A 20,320-nucleotide genomic window follows, 5' to 3' on the forward strand; every position below is an offset into this window, starting at 1 on the left:
CCAGACGTTGCTCCCACGGACTATCACTTGTTTCAATTAATAGCACACGGCCTGGCTGACCAACACTTCCGATCTTATGAAGAAGTAAAAACTTGAATCGATTCGTGGATCGCTTCAAAAGATGACCAGTTTTTTCAACGCGGGATTCGTACGCTGTCCGAAAGATGGGAGAAAGTAGTGACCAGCGATGGGCAATACTTTGAATTATAAATGTATAACCAGTTTTTTACAATAAAGCCTCGAATTTCGCAAAAAAAGTTGTACCCTTATGTATTTGTTGTATTATAATACCATTATTTACTTATCAGGGTTTTAACCATTCAGGTAGAAATTTAAAAAAAATTACATTGTTTAATATGAAGATTTTGATTGCCTCATTTTTCAGCACAACACACTCAATATTACTTTCTCAATCCAAAGGGCATGGAAAAAAGGAAAGTAATGGATTCTCAACAATTTTCCGGTTTTCAATGACAATCATGGACGCCTTATCGTTTTTCAATAATTTTTTTTTTGCCCCCCCTGAGAAAAATTTCTGCGGGCGCCCATGGAAGACAATTGGCAACTACATCACAAAATCTAATTTGGTCTTTAAAACTTTGAACCCTTTGAAAACCTTGTAATCACAGCGTCCTCGTCAACATCAATGTCCCTATAAATGTTCAGGAGGACAAAATACTCCATAAAAATGGAAGCAAACTACTAAATATGTCGTTTTCCACTGAATCTTGTCATCTGAATCTTATTATTATCCTCTATGATAGAAAAACTTTATTCAAATCAACAGAATTTTCTCACACCAAAATATCACAGCGATATATATCGATATTTTACTCGTACATATTTCGACACATTTCGATAGTGTCAGAAAATATCGATACAATATATAGATATCGATAGTTTTCTGACCTTTGCCCATCCCTAGTGTGGATTTGCCGAACGCAGTCATAACCATAAACAAAGATTTCTCTATGATCATAATTGTCAGTCACACGCATGTCTTAAAATTTTGTTGAAATATATCTCGTATATTGTATTCTTTAATAATGATTAAAAAATAACCGATATCAACCAAATTCTCAGATCTCATTTTTCCAGATATGGCAATTTCTTTCTTTGAAGAATTTGGGAGAAATGAATAATCAAAATGTGAGCGTCAGTCTTTCAAGAAAGTTATTCATGCGTATAGGTTTGTGAAAAATTTTTAGAGAATATTGAATAATAATATAATCCCAACATTAAGATTTTAAATTAGCACATTTCTTCTTTATAGACATGTATGATGCATAAGTCCAAATTTAATTGATGATTGGGTGGGAAAAATTGACAAAAAAAGTTTATGTTTGTTAGTTAAGTTGTAATCCTTTTTATGGTCCTTTTTTTTGTTTATTTGATAGTTACAATAGACAATTATTAGCATATTTTTCTCTGAATTTCAACTTTGAAAGAAAATTTGTCGTTTTATGTCTTGCCGATGAAAATATTGATATTCTTGTAAGTCAATTCAAAATGAATAATAGATATATTTTAAGGGCTATCATTCCATTGGATATTTACTTGTGGGCCCTAAAATGAAGTTACATTTATTCAATTGACTCATTAATAGAAATACTACCTGAAATAAAGAAATTGCATTCAATGTTTATTTTCAGTTTTGACAAATATGGAATTTACATAATCGTTCGATAAGATCTATGAAAAGACCTACAGTGAGATTTTTGTTTTAGGAATATTCAGTATAGCTGTAATAAACAAACTGAAAAGAGGCAGAATGAATAATAGATCTACCTTTCGGATACCCATATCTGAGAAATCAGGTTATAAGAAGTCCCTCATTTCCAAGGTTTATCAATACATTTTTCAGTTGAGCAGCAAATTATTCTTCTATTCCATATTTTGTGAAGAAATACAATATAATTGCAACAATTTGAAGGACCTATTGGAAATTCCTGACGAACTAAGGAGTTTTTTAGTATCTGAAGATTGTATTGATGCTATGTTATAGAACGAGACTTGTGGCTCTGGGTGAATTAAACAGGGCAATTTATGTCCTATATAGTAAATAAAATTTTGATAGATAAAAGTTTCAAAAGATCAACAATTGATCATAGTATTTACATAAATCAAAAAATAACTGGCTTACTATTGTTGCATTGTACATGGATGACTTTTTTGTTTTAACTAATGTTAATTCTGAATGAATTTTCTGATAGAAAATTTTATGATAAAGAAATCAGGGGAAGCTAAAAAATGATTAGGGATGAATATTACTAGAAATTATGGAAAAGGTAGTAAAGCTATCGATTATATACTTCAAATATGTATTGCAATAATTCAACATGTCTGATTGTGAACATGTGAAAACTAAATTGAATTTTGATTCAACAAAAGAGAGTTGTAATGATGAACCATATAAGAAATTAATAGGTTTATTAATATCTTCAGCAGTATTAACTAGTCCTGATATAGCATACTCTGTTAATTTCTTGAGTCAATTTAATAATTATCTCATTGTTGAACACTGGAAAAGTGCAAAACTCATTTCAAGATACAAAGATCATTGTTCAATTTTTACTTCAGTCAAAAGGAACTGAGTATTTGAAATCGGTACTAAAATTGTATCGGCCAATACTATTGACCCATATTAGTGGGTTCGAATAACTACATTGACTTGATTTTTTCAAATGTTAACTTTGGATCTGAATCAATGAATAATTTAATTCTTACCAAAATGAAAAGCAATGAATAAATCAGTAGGATAGCATTTTTGAAATGGCCATATAGCACCTATTCCTATAACGATTAAAAAATTGGAAACTTTAGTGAACAAATAGATAGGTATCTACATTTTTATACAAATTTGATCATTCACTCATGACATGGAAATTTTCAATAAATAGTTGCTTTTTAAAGTATTTCACACCTTCATTGAATTGCTGGAAAATTGATACCTATTTCGAAAGTGACTGCCATGTTAAAATTCTTCATATACTGAATGATCCTTCAAAATTTATTTCTCTCGTAACATTTTGACTAGTATTTCAACTGATATATTCCATACGTCATTGAAATCAATATCTTCAAAGTACTATTCGAAAGACTTATAATGGAATTTAGAAGAATATGTCTTTCTCAATTTCATAGTCATATATGATATGATGCATAAGTCCAAATTTAATTAATTCACATCTGAAGTCAATGTTATTTTTAGAAATATTCAGTATAGCTATAATAAACCAACTAAAAAGAGACATAATGAATAGACTTGCCTTTCAAATACCCATGGCCTATGTTACCTCATAAGCAATTACCTACAATATCTTATCTTGGTGAAACCTTTTTGAGAAATCAGGTTATAAGTTTGAGAGTCTCTAATTTCCAAGGCTTATTAATACATGTTTCAGTTGAGTGGAAAATAATATAACAGGGTATATATAGTTGAAATTATTAGTATGAAAGATTTGACTTATTCATTATAAATTCAACAGCACTGCACTCAAATTCTTCAAAAACGGAGTGGTCACTTATATTTTTGCACTCCTCTGTCGTCAAAGTGTATATTTTAGATATTCAAAAAACTCATGGAAACTTTTGACTGTTATCTGACTAACTTGGCTCTTTTTTTCCAATAATAAAGCCAATTGTGAATTATCTATAAGGAGTCTTTCTATCTGTTTAATACTGTTTCATAGTAGCATAACTTTTACTCCAATCCAAGACTGAATTGATGAATGAAGCTTCTATTCTCTTTGGTAGTTCCATCTTCTGTCGCAATAAATTCAAATTCTCACGAAAGGGAATGTAGTTTTATAGATTGTGGAAAATAAACGAAAAATTCCTGAAATAAAGTAACATTCATCCAATTAATTCCAAATAATACAAACCCTTCAAACAAACCTGAATTGAGGAAAATGCATTCGATGTTATAAATGTTCATTTCCAAATTTTGACAAATATCTATCGAATTTTTGATTCGCCGAAGACTTTGCATTTTATCTGTCGGCATTTATTTAAATATTGAATAACAATTTTGGAAACTGCAAACTTTTTCAAGAACTTTCATATATCGAAATGGAATATTTATTATTAACATGACACTGACAGTCAAATTGTCCACAGATACCACAGAAATATGGGACTTGAAATGTCAAAATGATCCGAAACACCCCGTATACTCGAAAACCGCGGGGAGAATCGAAGGTTTGGGATTTTTCCCGGGATCTCCAGACGATTTTGAGGGGGGTCTTATTCTTGTCATTTTTGCTCTAGATGGTCCCGTTTGGGCTGTGATTTTACGTTTAAAGTTTGACGTATATGTGCAAGCGGTTTTATATATACTTAGATTTATTCGAAGCAATACTGATCTGCAGAAGTCATCCTCATAAATAAATTCATCGACCATTTTGAGACATCTTTTGTCTCAGTTTTTTCTATTTTTCAAACATGATTTATTCCTTTCAATAATGAATGTTCGAAAATGTACAAGGAAAAAAGAATGCACTGAAATTTTCACAAAAATTGTAGAAAATCACTACGAGTATTAGACTTGTACATACAGGATGTTCCTAAATTGGGAGGTACAAACGAAAATGAGAGATTCTTCGGATCATGTCAAATGTCCTATAAACAAACGTTTTGTTTTCATGATTTTGGTTATTAAAGTTTGATTTGTTCTTTCGCTTTTTCTCATAGCATCTTCCCTTCACAAAGATTTTCACCTCAAATTTGTCATAAATATTCAAATTTGAAGTTTCTTGTAGTTTCGTTGTATCTACAACCGATTCCGAGAACAAAATTTCAAACAATTCTCTCAAAATCCAAATTATCATAAAAATGATTAAATTAATCATAATTTTTGGAACTCATTTACCCAATCTGTAGAGAGGATTAATTTAGATTTGATAAACTGGTATAATCATCACAAAAACTAAGACTACAAGAAACACCTTGTATCTCTTGAACAAAGCGTTTGCGCTTGGTTATAGGACTTTTTTTCCTTGCAATAATCCAAGGAATCTCTCATTTTCTTTTGTACATCAAATTTAGGAACATCCTGTATTTTAACACTAGATTCTCGGAAACATTAAGACAATAGAATTTGTGAAAATTTGGGGTAGGAAAGAATTTTTCAAAATATCGGGAATTGGAAAAATTAAGTCTTGCGAAGGCATGGGCTCTTTCTTGTGATATACCCTTCTTCAGCGGGATCGTATATCTATCTCTTACTAATAATTAATTGTGTTTTCGAAATCGACAAAGACACCAAGCGTACAAGGATCTGCGTTAAAATTCACACTTCATTCGAAAGACAATAATAAACTAGACGTGAGTCCTACAAAAACAAGCCTCAGAGACGTTATCTAGGCTAAGATTGAACTGTAGACAAAAGTGCCGCTTTGATATACGCTCGACGAATTTCAATTCTCATTTTATTAAAGAAGGTTTGATTTGGTGCCATCTAGTCTGTCTCAACCATAACCTTCAGAGCACGGGAATGACAAAATGTTTCTTTGACATCATTTTATTGAATGAATCCAATGAATCTGCCTGTTTTGTTCTGCAACTAAAGGGTGTTTTTTTTTTAGAGCTATAGAACTTTAAATTGCAATAAAACAACGATGGATTTATCGATTGACATGAATTTTATTTATCCGCAAGATAATCTTGTGGCATTACATTTTAAATAGGATTTCTGGCATATGACCGCCACGGCTGGCTCGGATGTAGTCCAATCTGGACGTCCAATTTTCGATGACTTTTTCCAACATTTGTGGCCGTATATCGGCAATAACACGGCGAATGTTGTCTTTCAAATGATCAAGGGTTTGTGGCTTATCCGCATAGACCAATGACTTTACATAGCCCCACAGAAAGTAGTCTAGCGGTGTTAAATCACAAGAGGCCAATTCACAGGTCCAAAACATGAAATTAGGCGGTCACCAAACGTGTCTTTCAACAAATCGATTGTGGCACGAGCTGTGTGACATGTTGCGCCGTCTTGTTGGAACCACAGCTCCTGGACATCATGGTTGTTCAATTCAGGGATGAAAAAGTTAGTTATCATGGCTCTATACCGATGACCTTTGACTGTAACGTTCTAGCCATCATTGTTTTTGAAGAAGTACGGACCAATGATTCCACCAGCCCATAAAGCGCACCAAACGGTCAGTTTTTCTGGATGTAAGGGTATTTCGACATACACTTGAGGATTAGCTTGTCTTTGTTGACGTAGCCATTCAACCAGAAGTGCGCTTCATCGCTAAACAAAATGAAATGGACGTAGTGCGCGATACGTATTCCGCACAGAACCATTATTTTCGAAATAAAATTGCACTATTTGCAAGCGTTGTTCAGGCGTGAGTCTATTCATGATGAATTGCCAAACCAAACTGAGAATAAATCACTTGACAGCTGTTAAATCAGTCGCCATCTTGAACACTAATGCCAACTTAAATTTATATACCTCGAAAAAAAAACACCCGTTATAAGAGACATACAATTTGGTTAAAAATTTCCAATAAGGGGTTACATTTTGATATTGAAAAAAAGGGTATTTTTCAGGAGTAATCGCCGAAACTGAGGCCTATTTTGAAGCGAAAGACAAATCGTACCACAAAAATGGTATCGAAAAGTTGAAAGATCGCTATAATCGCTGTATCGCCCTCGAAGACAACTATGTTGAATAATAAAATCGAATTTTGGCAAAAAAATGTGTTTTACTATGGTAGACCGGGGACTTTTCAATTGGCCTGTTATGATAGCAAAAAGATATTCAGAGATGATCTCGCAGTCCTTGAAAAAATGTTAATGAAAACAACTGTGTAATAACAGTTGCAGTATTCCAGTGAATTAATCAAAAAAACGAATATAAATAACGTGAACCAACATTCGACGATGACAAACTTATGCAAAAATATTCATAACACTATGTTTCAGTTATCTCAATCAACGGTATTCACAGAAGATACCGATAAGTCACCTTGAAATCGCAGCGAACTTGATATCTGTATATTTTCCACTTTTACTTCTTCGTTCAGAAGTCTAAAACAACAACAGAGTTCTTTGCGAAACGTTAGACGATGTAGGTGCAACTTTTTACGGGATAAATGTTAAATAGGTTGCTTCAAATCTGTTGCAATGGTTCAAATGTCAGTGATACCGCTATCGTGAAAGACCGATTCGATTTGGGAGTGTAATATTATTATCAATCCATCTTCGATGATAGAATAGTTATTTATTTTACAATTGCAGATGGTATTGATGTTCTTCCATTGAATCAAAATTCAAAAAAAAGCCACGAAGTGGCGAATTTTCGAACGAAGAGTGTTAGAATGAGTCGTCTGTAGGAGTATTATACCTCATTTTCACTAATTCACAAATTTTTCATTGAAATCAATGGAATATTTCCATAAATATGTTTTGCATTGAAAAATTTTGGTTGGTTGGCAAAACTCAGTACCGCAAATTTGATAAATCCATGTCGGGAGCGTTTCGAATACAAAAATATTGTAATAAAAGAAAGGGTGTTTTTTTTAGAGCTATAGAACTTCAAATTGCAATAAAACAATGATGGATTATTCGATTGACATGAATTTTATTTATCCGCAAGATAATCTTGTGGCATTACATTTTGAATATGATTTCTGGCATATGACCGCCACGGCTGGCTCGGATGTAGTCCAATCTGGACGTCCAATTTTCGATGACTTTTTCCAACATTTGTGGCCGTATATCGGCAATAACACGGCGAATGTCTTCCAAATGGTCAAGGGTTTGTGGCTTATCCGCATAGACCAATAACTTTACATAGCCCCACAGAAAGTAGTCTAGCGGTGTTAAATCAGAAGATCTTGGAGGCCAATTCACAGGTCCAAAACGTGAAATTAGGCGGTCACCAAACGTGTCTTTCAATAAATTGATTGTGGCACGAGCTGTGTGACATGTTGCGCCGTCTTGTTGGAACCACAGCTCCTGGACATCATGGTTGTTCAAGTCAGGAATGAAAAAGTTAGTAATCATGGCTCTATATCGATCACCATTGACTGTAACGTTCTGGCCATCATCGTTTTTGAAGAAGTACGGACCAATGATTCCACCAGCCCATAAAGCGTACCAAACAGTGAGTTTTTCTGGATGTAACGGTGTTTCGACATACACTTGAGGATAAGCTTCACTCCAAATGTGGCAGTTCAATTTGTTGACGTAGCCATTCAACCAGAAGTGCGCTTCATCGCTAAACAAAATAAAATGGACGTAGTGAGCGATACGTATTCCGCACAGAACCATTATTTTCGAAATAAAATTGCACTATTTGCAAGCGTTGTTCAGGCGTGAGTCTATTCATGATGAATTGCCGAACCAAACTGAAAATAAACCACTTGACAGCTGTGAAATCGGTCGCCATCTTGAACAGTAATGCCAACTTAAAGTTATATACCTCGAAAAAAAAAACACCCGTTACATACAACCATGAAATCTGTGTGGAACTGAGATATTCTCGCTAGATTTTGTATGGCAGAATGAACGGATATACCAAAGAATTAGCAAAAAGCAAGTATTTCGTATTCTCATCAGCTAGCAGAAAGTATCTGGATTATCGAATCAATTAATAAAAAGGTACAATATTCCCATGAAGGAATTTCAAATTTTCTTATTGTCGTCAGGTGAGTTCGAAATTCGGCTAATCAGAGATCGTCAATTCTGGCACCACTCACCGATTTTGCGTAGACCTCACAGTTTTGAGGAAATTTGGGAAAAAACAATAAAAATGTTATCTCTATCCAAGAATCTTTATATCTCCTAAAATATTGGTCACAGCCAATCAAATGAAAATGTTTTTCAGAGATCGAGTTGTAATCTGAAACATAGTGAGGTTTCAAGTGCGTAGCTCATGTCCAGGAGAAGTGGCAGCCTCGGCAAAATTATCAAGTTTTTTTTCTTAAATTTCAAATCATTACCCATAATTTATGAAATAATGGACTAATCTGTACTTTTAATATCAAAATGGAACGTCTTATTGAAAAACCTTGTATAAATAACGGTTCGAGCTGTCTTGCAGAAATTGTGTCATAGAAATCTGATATTGTCAAAGAAGCGGATCGTACATTAGGATAGGTAGTATCTCTCGAATCTCTTGGTAGTACCACTAGAAAAGACTCTTATGCAGAAAACAACGTTCTTTCACAATCTACATTCAAGTACAATGATGGTAGAATCATTTCCTGTGTAGAAATCGAGTAGCGAATCATCATCAACGCAATTTCACACCCCAGTAGTTCTGCAAAACCACTAGATGCTCGTTATGTATGCGGAAGACACTCTAATTATGCTCCTCGACCTGTAAACAAAGTAAAGCAGATTGAGGTGCACCTGGTGCAGTGTTGTTGAACCCGGCATTTGGCACTAGGCCAGACATTAGCTATTCCAGATTGGTTGTCGTCTACGTCTTTTCGAATTCGGTTGACATCTCACATTAATCGCTCGATTCTATGAAATTTTTAAGGAGGTGATGCTTTCTTGATCATTTGATTAAGACCAATAAGCAGTCTGCTGGAAAATTGTTGTAAAGGGTGTTTTTTTTAGAGCTATAGAACTTTAATTGCAGTACAACAACGATGGATTATTCGATTGACATGAATTTTATTTATCCGCAAGATAATCTTGTGGCATTACATTTTAAATATGATTTCTGGCATATGACCGCCACGGCTGGCTCGGATGTAGTCCAATCTGGACGTCCAATTTTCGATTACTTTTTCCAACATTTGTGGCCGTATATCGGCAATAACACGGCGAATGTTGTCTTCCAAATGATCAAGGGTTTGTGGCTTATCCGCATAGACCAATGGCTTTACATAGCCCCACAGAAAGTAGTCTAGCGGTGTTAAATCACAAGATCTTGGAGGCCAATTCACAGATCCAAAACGTGAAATTAGGCGGTCACCAAACGTGTCTTTCAATAAATCGATTGTGGCACGAGCTGTGTGACATGTTGCGCCGTTTGTTGGAACCAAAGCTCCTGGACATCAATTTTTTTTTCATTACTCGAAAACGAATCAAGATATCTATTATCTGCTTTCTGATATCTTATCATTTCGAAAAAATAGATTAGGGGTCCTAGAAGATTTATTCTCTTATAGTTCTTGAGCTGCTCTCAGTTAGCATCTAATGTGAACACCCTATCCAATATCTTTCATTGTACAATGGGAAAATAACAATAAGTAAACGCCAACATGTCTCGTACCGTTCCCTGTATGAAATTTTTTGATAACTTTTGTATTAACGGTCGCCCCTCTTACTATAGAACCCTGATTATCTAAAAACTGGTCATTGAAAAGCCAATACTCAGTACGTTACTTGCTGAGCAAAAGAGTTCGAAAATAAAATTACAGAATTTCCAAGCTGGATTCAGAATTTTCGAATAGATTTCTCTGAACAGATTGATTTGAGGTAAAAATGAACTAAAGATTATTTTAACTGTTTACTTGATGACATTTCATTAAGTTAACGATGATGTACTTTTACCTTCATGAATCAATTGAACTCTGGCTACTAGACCACATCCTATTGTTACTGTTAACCTTGTGCTCCTTGGGGAAAAACTTCACCACAAGATGTAAACATTATTGAATATGTACAATGGGATAGAAGATATCAGTGGCGGCTCATCGGAGTAGGCAACGCCTACCTTGTGAAATCTTAAGTGCACCTACTAATTGAAACTATTATAAATAAAATTTCCTTTGTTATTTTTTAATTTCGTTAGAATAAAATATTCGTTCCAAATTCGATGTCCTCCAATTATTGCTTATTTGGGGAAATGAATCGCATAGAGAATACATGTTTTCATGTTATTCTATGTAGATCACCAAAAAGCTCGCAGTTGAGCGATTAGTCCAATATTTCATGATTTTTATTTTCTAAAACACAAAATGTGTACAGTTACGAATAACTGATCATTCATTTGTTCGTCCCGCAAAACAAGTGATTTCTTCTCGAATTTCCAAATAAGATTCAATGAAAGCAAAGTGGTTTTTCACGTTATTGTTATTACTCAATCTATCAGGCTAATTGCAAAGAGACATCAGGTTAATCGTACTGAGGATATGGAATGTTCTTTCAAATTCAGGAAAAAGTGAACACTAAGAGATATCTCATGCTGTTTCGTAATGAAACCAAGTCTGGAAGTAATTTTTCCTTCGTAATCTTACCGCTTTGATGAAGATTGATTTTTTCTAGTTTGCGTAATAATTGCATCGGATTGTCTCTGTTAATAATTATATGATATTAAAAACTATTCATAGGATTTACAGTTTGCAATATTTCTTCATTAAGAAAGGATTTTTGAATAGAAGTTTAATCGAAGTTAATACTTCTACACTGTGTCCGTAAAGTATGGAACAAACTCATTTTTAGCTAAACAGACCATTTTAAAAAATAATCCTGAAACACGTCGATTTTTTATTTAAATTTACCCTATTTTAATATAATAATCTAATATACTGGGTGATTTACTTTCGAGTAATGACGTCACCGTCATTTGTTTTGAATGGAACACCCCCATTTTGTCTATTTTCCGATTACTCTAGCTGAGCTGATTCCAAAAATGTATCACATGTGGATTCCAATTGGTACAGGGTGGACAAAAATACAATAGTTTTGTGTGTGCTCATAAAGTAACGCGTAACATTCATTATTAGATAAATTAACAATATTATCAAAAATACTTATTGTCTAGCGGCAATTGGTTTGAATGTAACACCCTGTAGTTTGTTGCATTTTTAGATTGGTGAAAATGAGCTGTTTCCAAACATGTCTGATACTTGTGGTCTAGTAGACAGAATAGAAAAGAAATAATTTCTTATTTTTATACATTTTTATCAATCTAAAAATGTAACAAACTACAGGATGTTACATTCAAACCAATTGCCGCTAGACAATAAGTATTTTTGATAATATTGTTCATTTAACTGATAAAGAATGTTAAGCGTTACTTTATGAGTACACACAACTATTGTATTTTTTCCACCCTGTACCAATTGGAATCAACATGTGGTACATTTTTGGAATAAGCTCAGCTAGAGTAATCGGAAAATTTGCATTGAAAATTAGCATATTACATAATGAAAACTTTAAATCGGAATATCTATACCAAATTTAAGTTGAATATCTTGTGGAGGGAAGGTGCTATACGAAAAACAACTTGAAAAAAAACAAATTTCAACACCCTATATCTAGAAAACAAAGCATTTGCGGGCACATGTTTATTGGACTTTTTTACGAACACCTTGCTCTACTAACCGAAAATAGATCGTTATCAAAATAAATTCTAGGGCCCTACGAAGAAGATTCAATATCAGCAGATGGCCACGTCGGTAGTCTCAACCATCAATTCTTCTACACCTGTTCGCGCCTTGCACACGTCCAAAAGCACTGTACCAGAAAAAAACATCACCCTGTAGATTTGCATTCAAAATTAGCATCTCAAATCATGAAAACTTCAACTTGGAATTTCTATGTTAAATTCAAGTTGAATATCTTGAGAAAGGAAGGAGCTATGAGAAAAAAACTTGAAAAAAAAACAAACTTCAACACCCTGTACCTCGAAAACAAAACGTCTGCGGCCCAAAGTTTTAATTTTTTTTTCTTAAAATGATCCAAGGCATCTTCTATTAACCATTGTAAAGAGGGTTTTTTTAGAGCTATAGAACTTTAAATTGCAATAAAACAACGATGGATTATTCGATTGACATGAATTTTATTTATCCGCAAGATAATCTTGTGGCATTACATTTTAAATATGATGATCGCCACGGTTTGATCGGATATAGTCCAATCTGGAAGTCCAATTTTCGATGACTTTTTCCAACATTTGTGGCCGTATATCGGCAATAACACGCCGAATGTTGTCTTCCAAATGGTCAAGGGTTTGTGGCTTATCCGCATAGACCAATGACCTTACATAGCCCCACAGAAAGTAAATCACAGAACCATTATTTTCGAAATAAAATTGCACTATTTGCAAGCGTTGTTCAGGCGTGAGTCTATTCATGATGATTGCCAAACCAAACTGAGAATAAATCACTTGACAGCTGTTAAATCGGTCGCCATCTTGAACAGTAATGCCAACTTGAAGTTATATTCCTCGAAAAAAACACCCTTCACCTCCAATTCACAAACACCTTGCTCTACTATCCTAAAATGAATCGATATCGAAATAAATTTCAGATTTGACGTCTATTTTGTTGTGACAGAACATTCATTGAATAATTTTCACCTTATAATAATCCTAATAAGAGAAAAAGGCATAAAAGATGTTAGTTCGTGAGTTACTTTTACGAGTTTTCCAGTGCCCGAGAAACGCCTTTCAATAATTGCAGAGACTGTTTTATGATCTGAAGAAGTCTGAGATGAAATTTGGTGGAGGGATCTATAAAACCTAATAAAGAGCCCTGATGAAGAATCAATAAAGATTCGAAACGTTGTCAAATTTAATAATAATAATACTTTTTTTTTGCTATTTCGCCGGTCTTCAAGCTGTAATTACTCATTTTATTGATAAATTGTAGTGCCCTTTCGAAAAAGATTCACTATCAGCAGATGGCCACGTCTCAATCACCATCAATTCTTCTACACCTGTTCGCGCCTTGCACACAGGTAAACCGTATAGTGGGCTCGTGCACACGTTCAGAAGCAGGAGAATCCGATCTCCTTTTGCCTCATTTCACTTCGCGATCCGAGACCGACAAGTGCTCCAACGCTCCGCGTGTGTCTCGTCGATTCGCGTTTTCAAACATGCGCTGCTCCTTCCGATTCGCTTTTTTTCCTGTTGTTTTTTGCTCCAACTTGAATGTTGCGGTTCCGCACTTCAGGATGTGACATGCTGATCCAGAGTAGAGTTTTAAGTGTGTGACAGTTTTTGGGTGCTGTGTCGTGTTTTGTGACAGTTTTTCTCCTGGATTTATTTCCGTCTGGAAGATGTGCAGCAGGGAAATGATTGGAGAACTTGTGGACAAGATCCATTCGGTTAGTTATTTGTTATTTACTATTCTGGAATCTTATCCATTGAAGAGAATTCACATTTGATTCCTGAATAACGAAATTTGATGAAATAGTATTTCGCAAAATGATTCTACTCCAAAAAAAATTATTGAAAAGTACAGGGTGGGCAAATTTCGATGTTTTAGCACTACAACTTTTAAACCAGATGAGATAGACAAAATCTAATACCCCATTCTCTGTCTTTTTTTCTGAGAAACTAACGAGGGTAGTATTCATTTTTGGCCACCTTCTTATGTTTTCGAGTTATAAAACATCGAAATTTGCCCACCCTGTACATACAAAGTTTTCCTAAATTCCTAAAAACGAAAATTACTGATTCCTTTGAAAATTTTGAGGAAAAAAAGCCCTATAAACATAGGCTCGGAAACGATTTTGTTTTCGAGATACTGGGTGTTTAGATTTGATTGGAATCTAGTTGAAACCTCACGAAAATTCTGATTCCAGCTTGGAAACGTTGAAATTTTATTTTCAAACTATGATAATATCCTTATGGAAAGAAGATACCTATCCTTTTTCTGTTGGAAGTCTCTTTTGGTTTGTACGAAGCGTACTAAGTATTGGCTTTTCAATGACCAGTTTTAAAGATTCACACAGTATATATTAAGAGGGGCGAAGGTTAATACAAAAGTTATCAAAAAGTTGTAAACAATGAAAATATCATACAGAGGAACAGCAAGAGACATGCTGGCGTTTACTTATTGTTATTTCCTCATTGTACAATGGAAAATATTGTGCAGGGTGTCCCAAATTCGATGCTATAAATGAAAGCAGCTCAAGAACTATAAGGTTTAGAATGTAAACCTTCTAGGATCCCTGATCTCTTCTCTCCAAAAAATCAGATATCAAAAAGCAGATCATAGATATCTTGATTCGTTCTCGAGTTACAGGGGGTTTGAGTTTGATTTTTTTTCTCATAGCACCTTCCCTTCACAAGATATTCAACTTAAATTTGTCATAGATATCCCAATTTGAAGTTTTCATCATATTATATACAAATTTTGAATGAAAATCTACAGGGTGAATTTTTTTCTGAAACAGTACCCGATTCTTCCCTCCAAACTTTTTTTTTTTGGTGAACCACTGTTAGTAGAAATGTAAAAAGAAACATTAGTCTAGTACTACACTTTTTGTAGTACTACTATACTAGTTGCTACCGATTTCGAGAAAAATTCCAAACAATTCTTTAGTAATCCTCAAGAAAATCCAAATTATTATAAATATCCAGTTAGTAAGCTGTGATGAATAAATTAATCACATGTTTTGTTACTTATTTACTCAATCTGCAGCAAAAGTTAATAAAGATTCGACAAACTGGTATAATCAACACAAAAAAGTAAGCCTACAAGAAACACCCTGTATCTCGAAAACAAAGCGTTCGCAGGCTCATGTTTATAGGACTTCCTTCTCTTAATATTATCCAAGGAATCTGTAATTTTCCTTTGTACCTCCAGTTTTGGAACACCCTGTAAATCCACTATCATATTTATGCAGCTACATTCAATAATGGAAATTTGCTATAACCTGATATGTAATGACTCATTCAGTAATCGTTTTTGCCCGCGGCTTCGATCGCGTGAAAGTCAAACTTTAAAAGACTCCTTGTTGATTCACTGTTGATCATTTCGTGGTCAAATTCAAGAATGTACGTCTTTGTGATAGTAAATTCGAACAAAAACCTAGAAAGTTTAAATTTTCAGGATAAGTTCGGATCTCGAATGCATTGGTTTAGTCCGACTAGATATGGCATTTAAGAATTCTACTTTCCTGTTTATTTGAAAACTACAAATTTTTTCGAAATGAAAAATCACATTTCTATGCAAAATAACGCTTTCAAGCTTCGTGCAAAGTTGGTATTCGATAGCCTAACTAGATCCATTGATAATTCGAGAAGAATATCAAAAACAATTACACAAAATATACCTATTAAAAGAGTTTTCCAACAAGAGGTTTAATTTTGAACTAGGGATTCAGGGCTTGGCTTGATTTTCAAGATACTTGGCTTGAGCTTTACTCAATTTCAAGTCAAGCTCAAATCAAGTAGTAGTTTTTCAATCTCAAGTCAAGTCAAGTATTTATTTATCAAGTATCAAGTACTTGAATCATATCAAGCTACTTGATATGTCTTTCAACAGGAGTTGAAGATGCTGGCGTTGATAAAAAATCCTTGGCCATTTTGGCCAAGTTTGGAGAGATATTTTTGAAACTACCAAAATCTACCAATAGATTTCATAGAAACGTGAAAAAACTACTAATAAAGTCACACCGGCGAATGCTTCAGTCTCTCGGCGCTCGAGGAATCCCCTTATTTAGTCTAAGCGCGCACGAGATTGCAGAAATATATGCCGTGCGACGCGTGCATATCAAGCTCAAGTAATATCAAGTAGCTTGATATCTAGTCAAGCAATAAATATTTAAGGTCAAATCAAGCTCAAGTATATAATGTTTCACGAGCTTGATTTTCAAGTCAAGTAGTTGCTTAAAATGTCAACTTGGCGTGATGAATCCCTATTTTGAACATCCCGCTATCTGAAAATTACTTAAAATGGAACGATACACGCTTCAACAATGCATTGAAATTGTTACAATTCACAAAAAAAAAATGGTGAAAATTTTGCAGTAACAGTTCGCTAAACTAACGCACTTTTGGGTCAGCAATACTGAAACCGATGGAAAAAAAAATTGAGCTGTTGGGATGTTGTTGATGTGAATAATCGAAACCTTGTGCGTCGCTCAAAAACAATTGAGAATATCGCTGCTATAGCCCGTACAGTGGACGAAAATGCAGATTTGTCTATTTCTCGTCGATCTTGAAAATTGGACATACCATAAACGACATAAGAACTTATTTTGTCCTATTCTTGTTAGGAAGCCTGTAAATTTGATTTTCCCCAATTATTTGAGAGAATATATTCTTTTTTTTTATTGTTGTTCTTGATTGTTGGAATATGTATTGATATGTATTGACGTGATCTACATCTGTTGATATTTGATCAAATAAAGGATATTATTATAATTATTATTATAAAGCAAAGAAATGAACGCACGTATACTCAAAGATAAAATACATAGTTCTTTTTGGATAGTTGCTGAGAATCTGCTTTACCAGTAAAAATTCTGCCAAAAGTATTTTTCCAAGGTCGAATAACTTACGTATCTTTCTTTTCTCAAGGCCTTTTCTACTCTTTGTAATAAAATGTGGATTATAAAACTTTATATTCCATTCAAATGAAACCTGTCTTTAAAACTTTCTACTTCTCATTGCAAGTAATACCTACTTAAATACTGATAATTTAAAATTCTAAAAGAGGCACCCAATTATTATAATTTCTCCCACAATATGAGAAAAAAATGTATATTATATTCTTTTAAAAATTAATTTCCTTTTCCACTTAACTGAGTTTCATTTTACAATGAATCAAGTACTTCTGATATGCAAACTTATCAACATTACGTATCAATTAACATCACTTCCTGAGCTGGTCATTTATTGTTACAATTATATTCGAATAGAATTTACGAGCTGAATCAATTGGTTTCCGTTAGGAATCCAAACACGCAATATTAGTTGTTGATTTCAGCGTGAAGCATCGAAATTGAATACAAATTAATAAAATATTCAACGTTAATTCATTCATGTACCCAAAAATGGTACGAACTTTGGATTATGCCAAAATAGTTACAATTCGAAATCAATAATAAAATCCGACGACGCAAATATGTCTCAATAGATTTTGTTCACTGATTCATTAAATAATAACCATAAGACATAAACCTAAATTCGTGAATTACATAATTCATATAGATTTCATTCTTTTTTAGCAACAGAGTGAACACTTGATGAGGAAACCAGTGGCTGAGATATTTGCCAACTGAGTTCTGAAATCGAGATACATTAATAGTTTTTCAATAATCAATAATTATTATGGAACACCCTGTTTTTTATTGAATTTTCTGATTACTTGGAATGCATGAACCCAAGTTTGTTCGAAGTTTCATATGCTTACAACTTAACGTTTTTGAGATATTTCGATCGATAATAACATTGAAATGAATGAATTTATTTTAATGAGATTACGAAAATGAATTCTAGAAGAACTCGGTACTCAAATGACGTTTTTCAAAGATCGAGTTCTGATCTTAAACATAGTGAGGTTTCAAGTGCGTAGCTCACGTTTAGAAGAAGTGGCAGCTTCGGGAAAATTATCTTTTTTTTCCATTGAAAATTTCAGATTTTTTCCTATAATTTATGAAATAATGGACTTATTGCCCGAATTTTCGTAGACCGCACAGTTTCGAGGAAATTTGGGAAAAATCAGTAAAAATCGAATCGCTATCCAAGAATCGTTATATGTATCTCCTGAATTATTATAGTATGATCACTGTGCACCTAAAAAACTGCATTGAAAAGTATAAGGTATCTCCTTCAAAAACACCAACATTCCTCTACTTCTCTAAAATGCTAATCAGTCAAAAAAAATAATATAAAGGGTGTTTTTTTTTTAGAGCTATAGAACTTTAAATTGCAATAAAACAGCGATGGATTATTCGATTGACATGAATTTTATTTATCCGCAAGATAATCTTGTGGCATTACATTTTAAATATGATTTCTGGCATATGACCGCCACGGCTGGCTCGGATGTAGTGCAATCTGGACGTCCAATTTTCGATGACTTTTTCCAACATTTGTGGCCGTATAACGGCAATAACACGGCGAACGTTGTCTTCCAAATGGTCAAGGGTTTGTGGCTTATTCGCATAGACCAATGACTTCACATAGCCCTACAGAAAGTAGTCTAGCGGTGTTAAATCACAAGATCTTGGAGGTCCAAAACGTGAAATCAGGCGGTCGCCAAACGTGTCTTTCAATAAATCGATTGTGGCACAAGATGTGTGACATGCTGCGCCGTCTTGTTGGAACCACAGCTCCTGGACATCATGGTTGTTCAATTCAGGAATGAAAAAGTCAGTAATCATGGCTCTATACCGATCGCCATTGACTGTAACGTTCTGGCCATCATCGTTTTTGAAGAAGTACGGACCAATGATTCCACCAGCCCTTAAAGCGCACCAAACAGTCAGTTTTTCTGGATGTAACGGTGTTTCGACATACACTTGAGTATTAGCTTCACTCAAAATGCGGCAGTTTTGTTTGTTGACGTAGCCATTCAACCAGAAGTGCACTTCATCGCTAAACAAAATAAAATGGACGTAGTGCGCGATACGTATTCCGCACAGAACCATTATTTTCGAAATAAAATTGCACTATTTGCAAGCGTTGTTCAGGCGTGAGTCTATTCATGATGAATTGCCAAACCAAACTGAGAATAAATCACTTGACAGCTGTTACATCGGTCGCCATCTTGAATAGTAATGCCACCTTTAAGTTATATACCTCGAAAAAAACAACCTATATAACGACATATTTGAATCAATCATTTTTCAAGAGAGCGAATCAAGATATTCGTGATTCGCTTCCTAATATCTTTTCATTTCAGAAAAGTGTTCTACTCCTCGAGATGCTTTAAGTGAGCATCGAGTTTGGGACACCCTATACATACAACGAAGAACCAATCTAAATACGAATCAAAAAAATTCGATATAGGTACACTCTGTACACAACATCCTCGCCGATTCCATAACTTTCTTCTCGCTTATAGAAGAACGAGAAAGTGAATTTGAGAAAAATTACCTCTAATCTCGACGTATAGAGCGTCCTTCGTTTAAATCGCGCTTGATCACAGCCAACTGAGAATAGAAATGCAAATGCTCTCTGTAGTAACGTCGAGAATGTTCAAGGCATCTAATGCTTGTGATAACTCTCCAAATCACCATGATACCATCCATGTTTACCGTTAATAGGTCGATCTCGCTTCTCCATTGCTGCAGCGTTTTATACTCTTGTTAAATGACTATACTCACTCTGCCCACTCGATTTTTGCCGTCTTATCACGTTTCCCTCGCTCAATTGGAATTTCTATGGTTATGTCTCGCGGTCAGATCGTCACGTGACGTTAGCTGGAATTGAAATATTCAAAAGAATTCACAAGGGTGTGTTTTATCGATTTATGGTGTGAAGGCTGAACACTTGTCGTTGAGATTCGACCAAATTTTTGCTTTATGCTCGGACGCTTAAGTGTTTTAGAATCATGCGAAGAATTAATAAGAATATAATACCTACGAGCAATTCGATTATACAGAGTTTTTCCGAATTGGATGTATAGGGTGTTTTTTTTTCGAGGTATATAATTTTAAGTTG

General features: G+C 34.3%; 1 protein-coding gene across 3 annotated transcripts in view; it reads left to right on the forward strand.

Annotated features, from left to right (window-relative positions):
• The window catches only part of LOC123683800 (disheveled-associated activator of morphogenesis 1), a 49,843-nt gene that overhangs the window by 13,241 nt on the left and 16,282 nt on the right, over positions 1–20,320 (forward strand). The window contains exon 1 of one of the 3 annotated variants that reach the window (XM_045622702.1): positions 13,699–14,025. The exons of the other annotated variants lie outside the window; for them this stretch is intronic. Coding sequence (XP_045478658.1) covers positions 13,978–14,025 — 48 coding nt within the window. The 5' untranslated portion in view covers positions 13,699–13,977. Of the gene's footprint in view, positions 1–13,698; positions 14,026–20,320 lie in introns of those variants that run through there. 3 annotated transcript variants of the gene reach the window in all.

Source organism: Harmonia axyridis, chromosome 7 (genome assembly GCF_914767665.1).
Source record: "Harmonia axyridis chromosome 7, icHarAxyr1.1, whole genome shotgun sequence".
Lineage (NCBI taxonomy): Eukaryota > Metazoa > Arthropoda > Insecta > Coleoptera > Coccinellidae > Harmonia > Harmonia axyridis.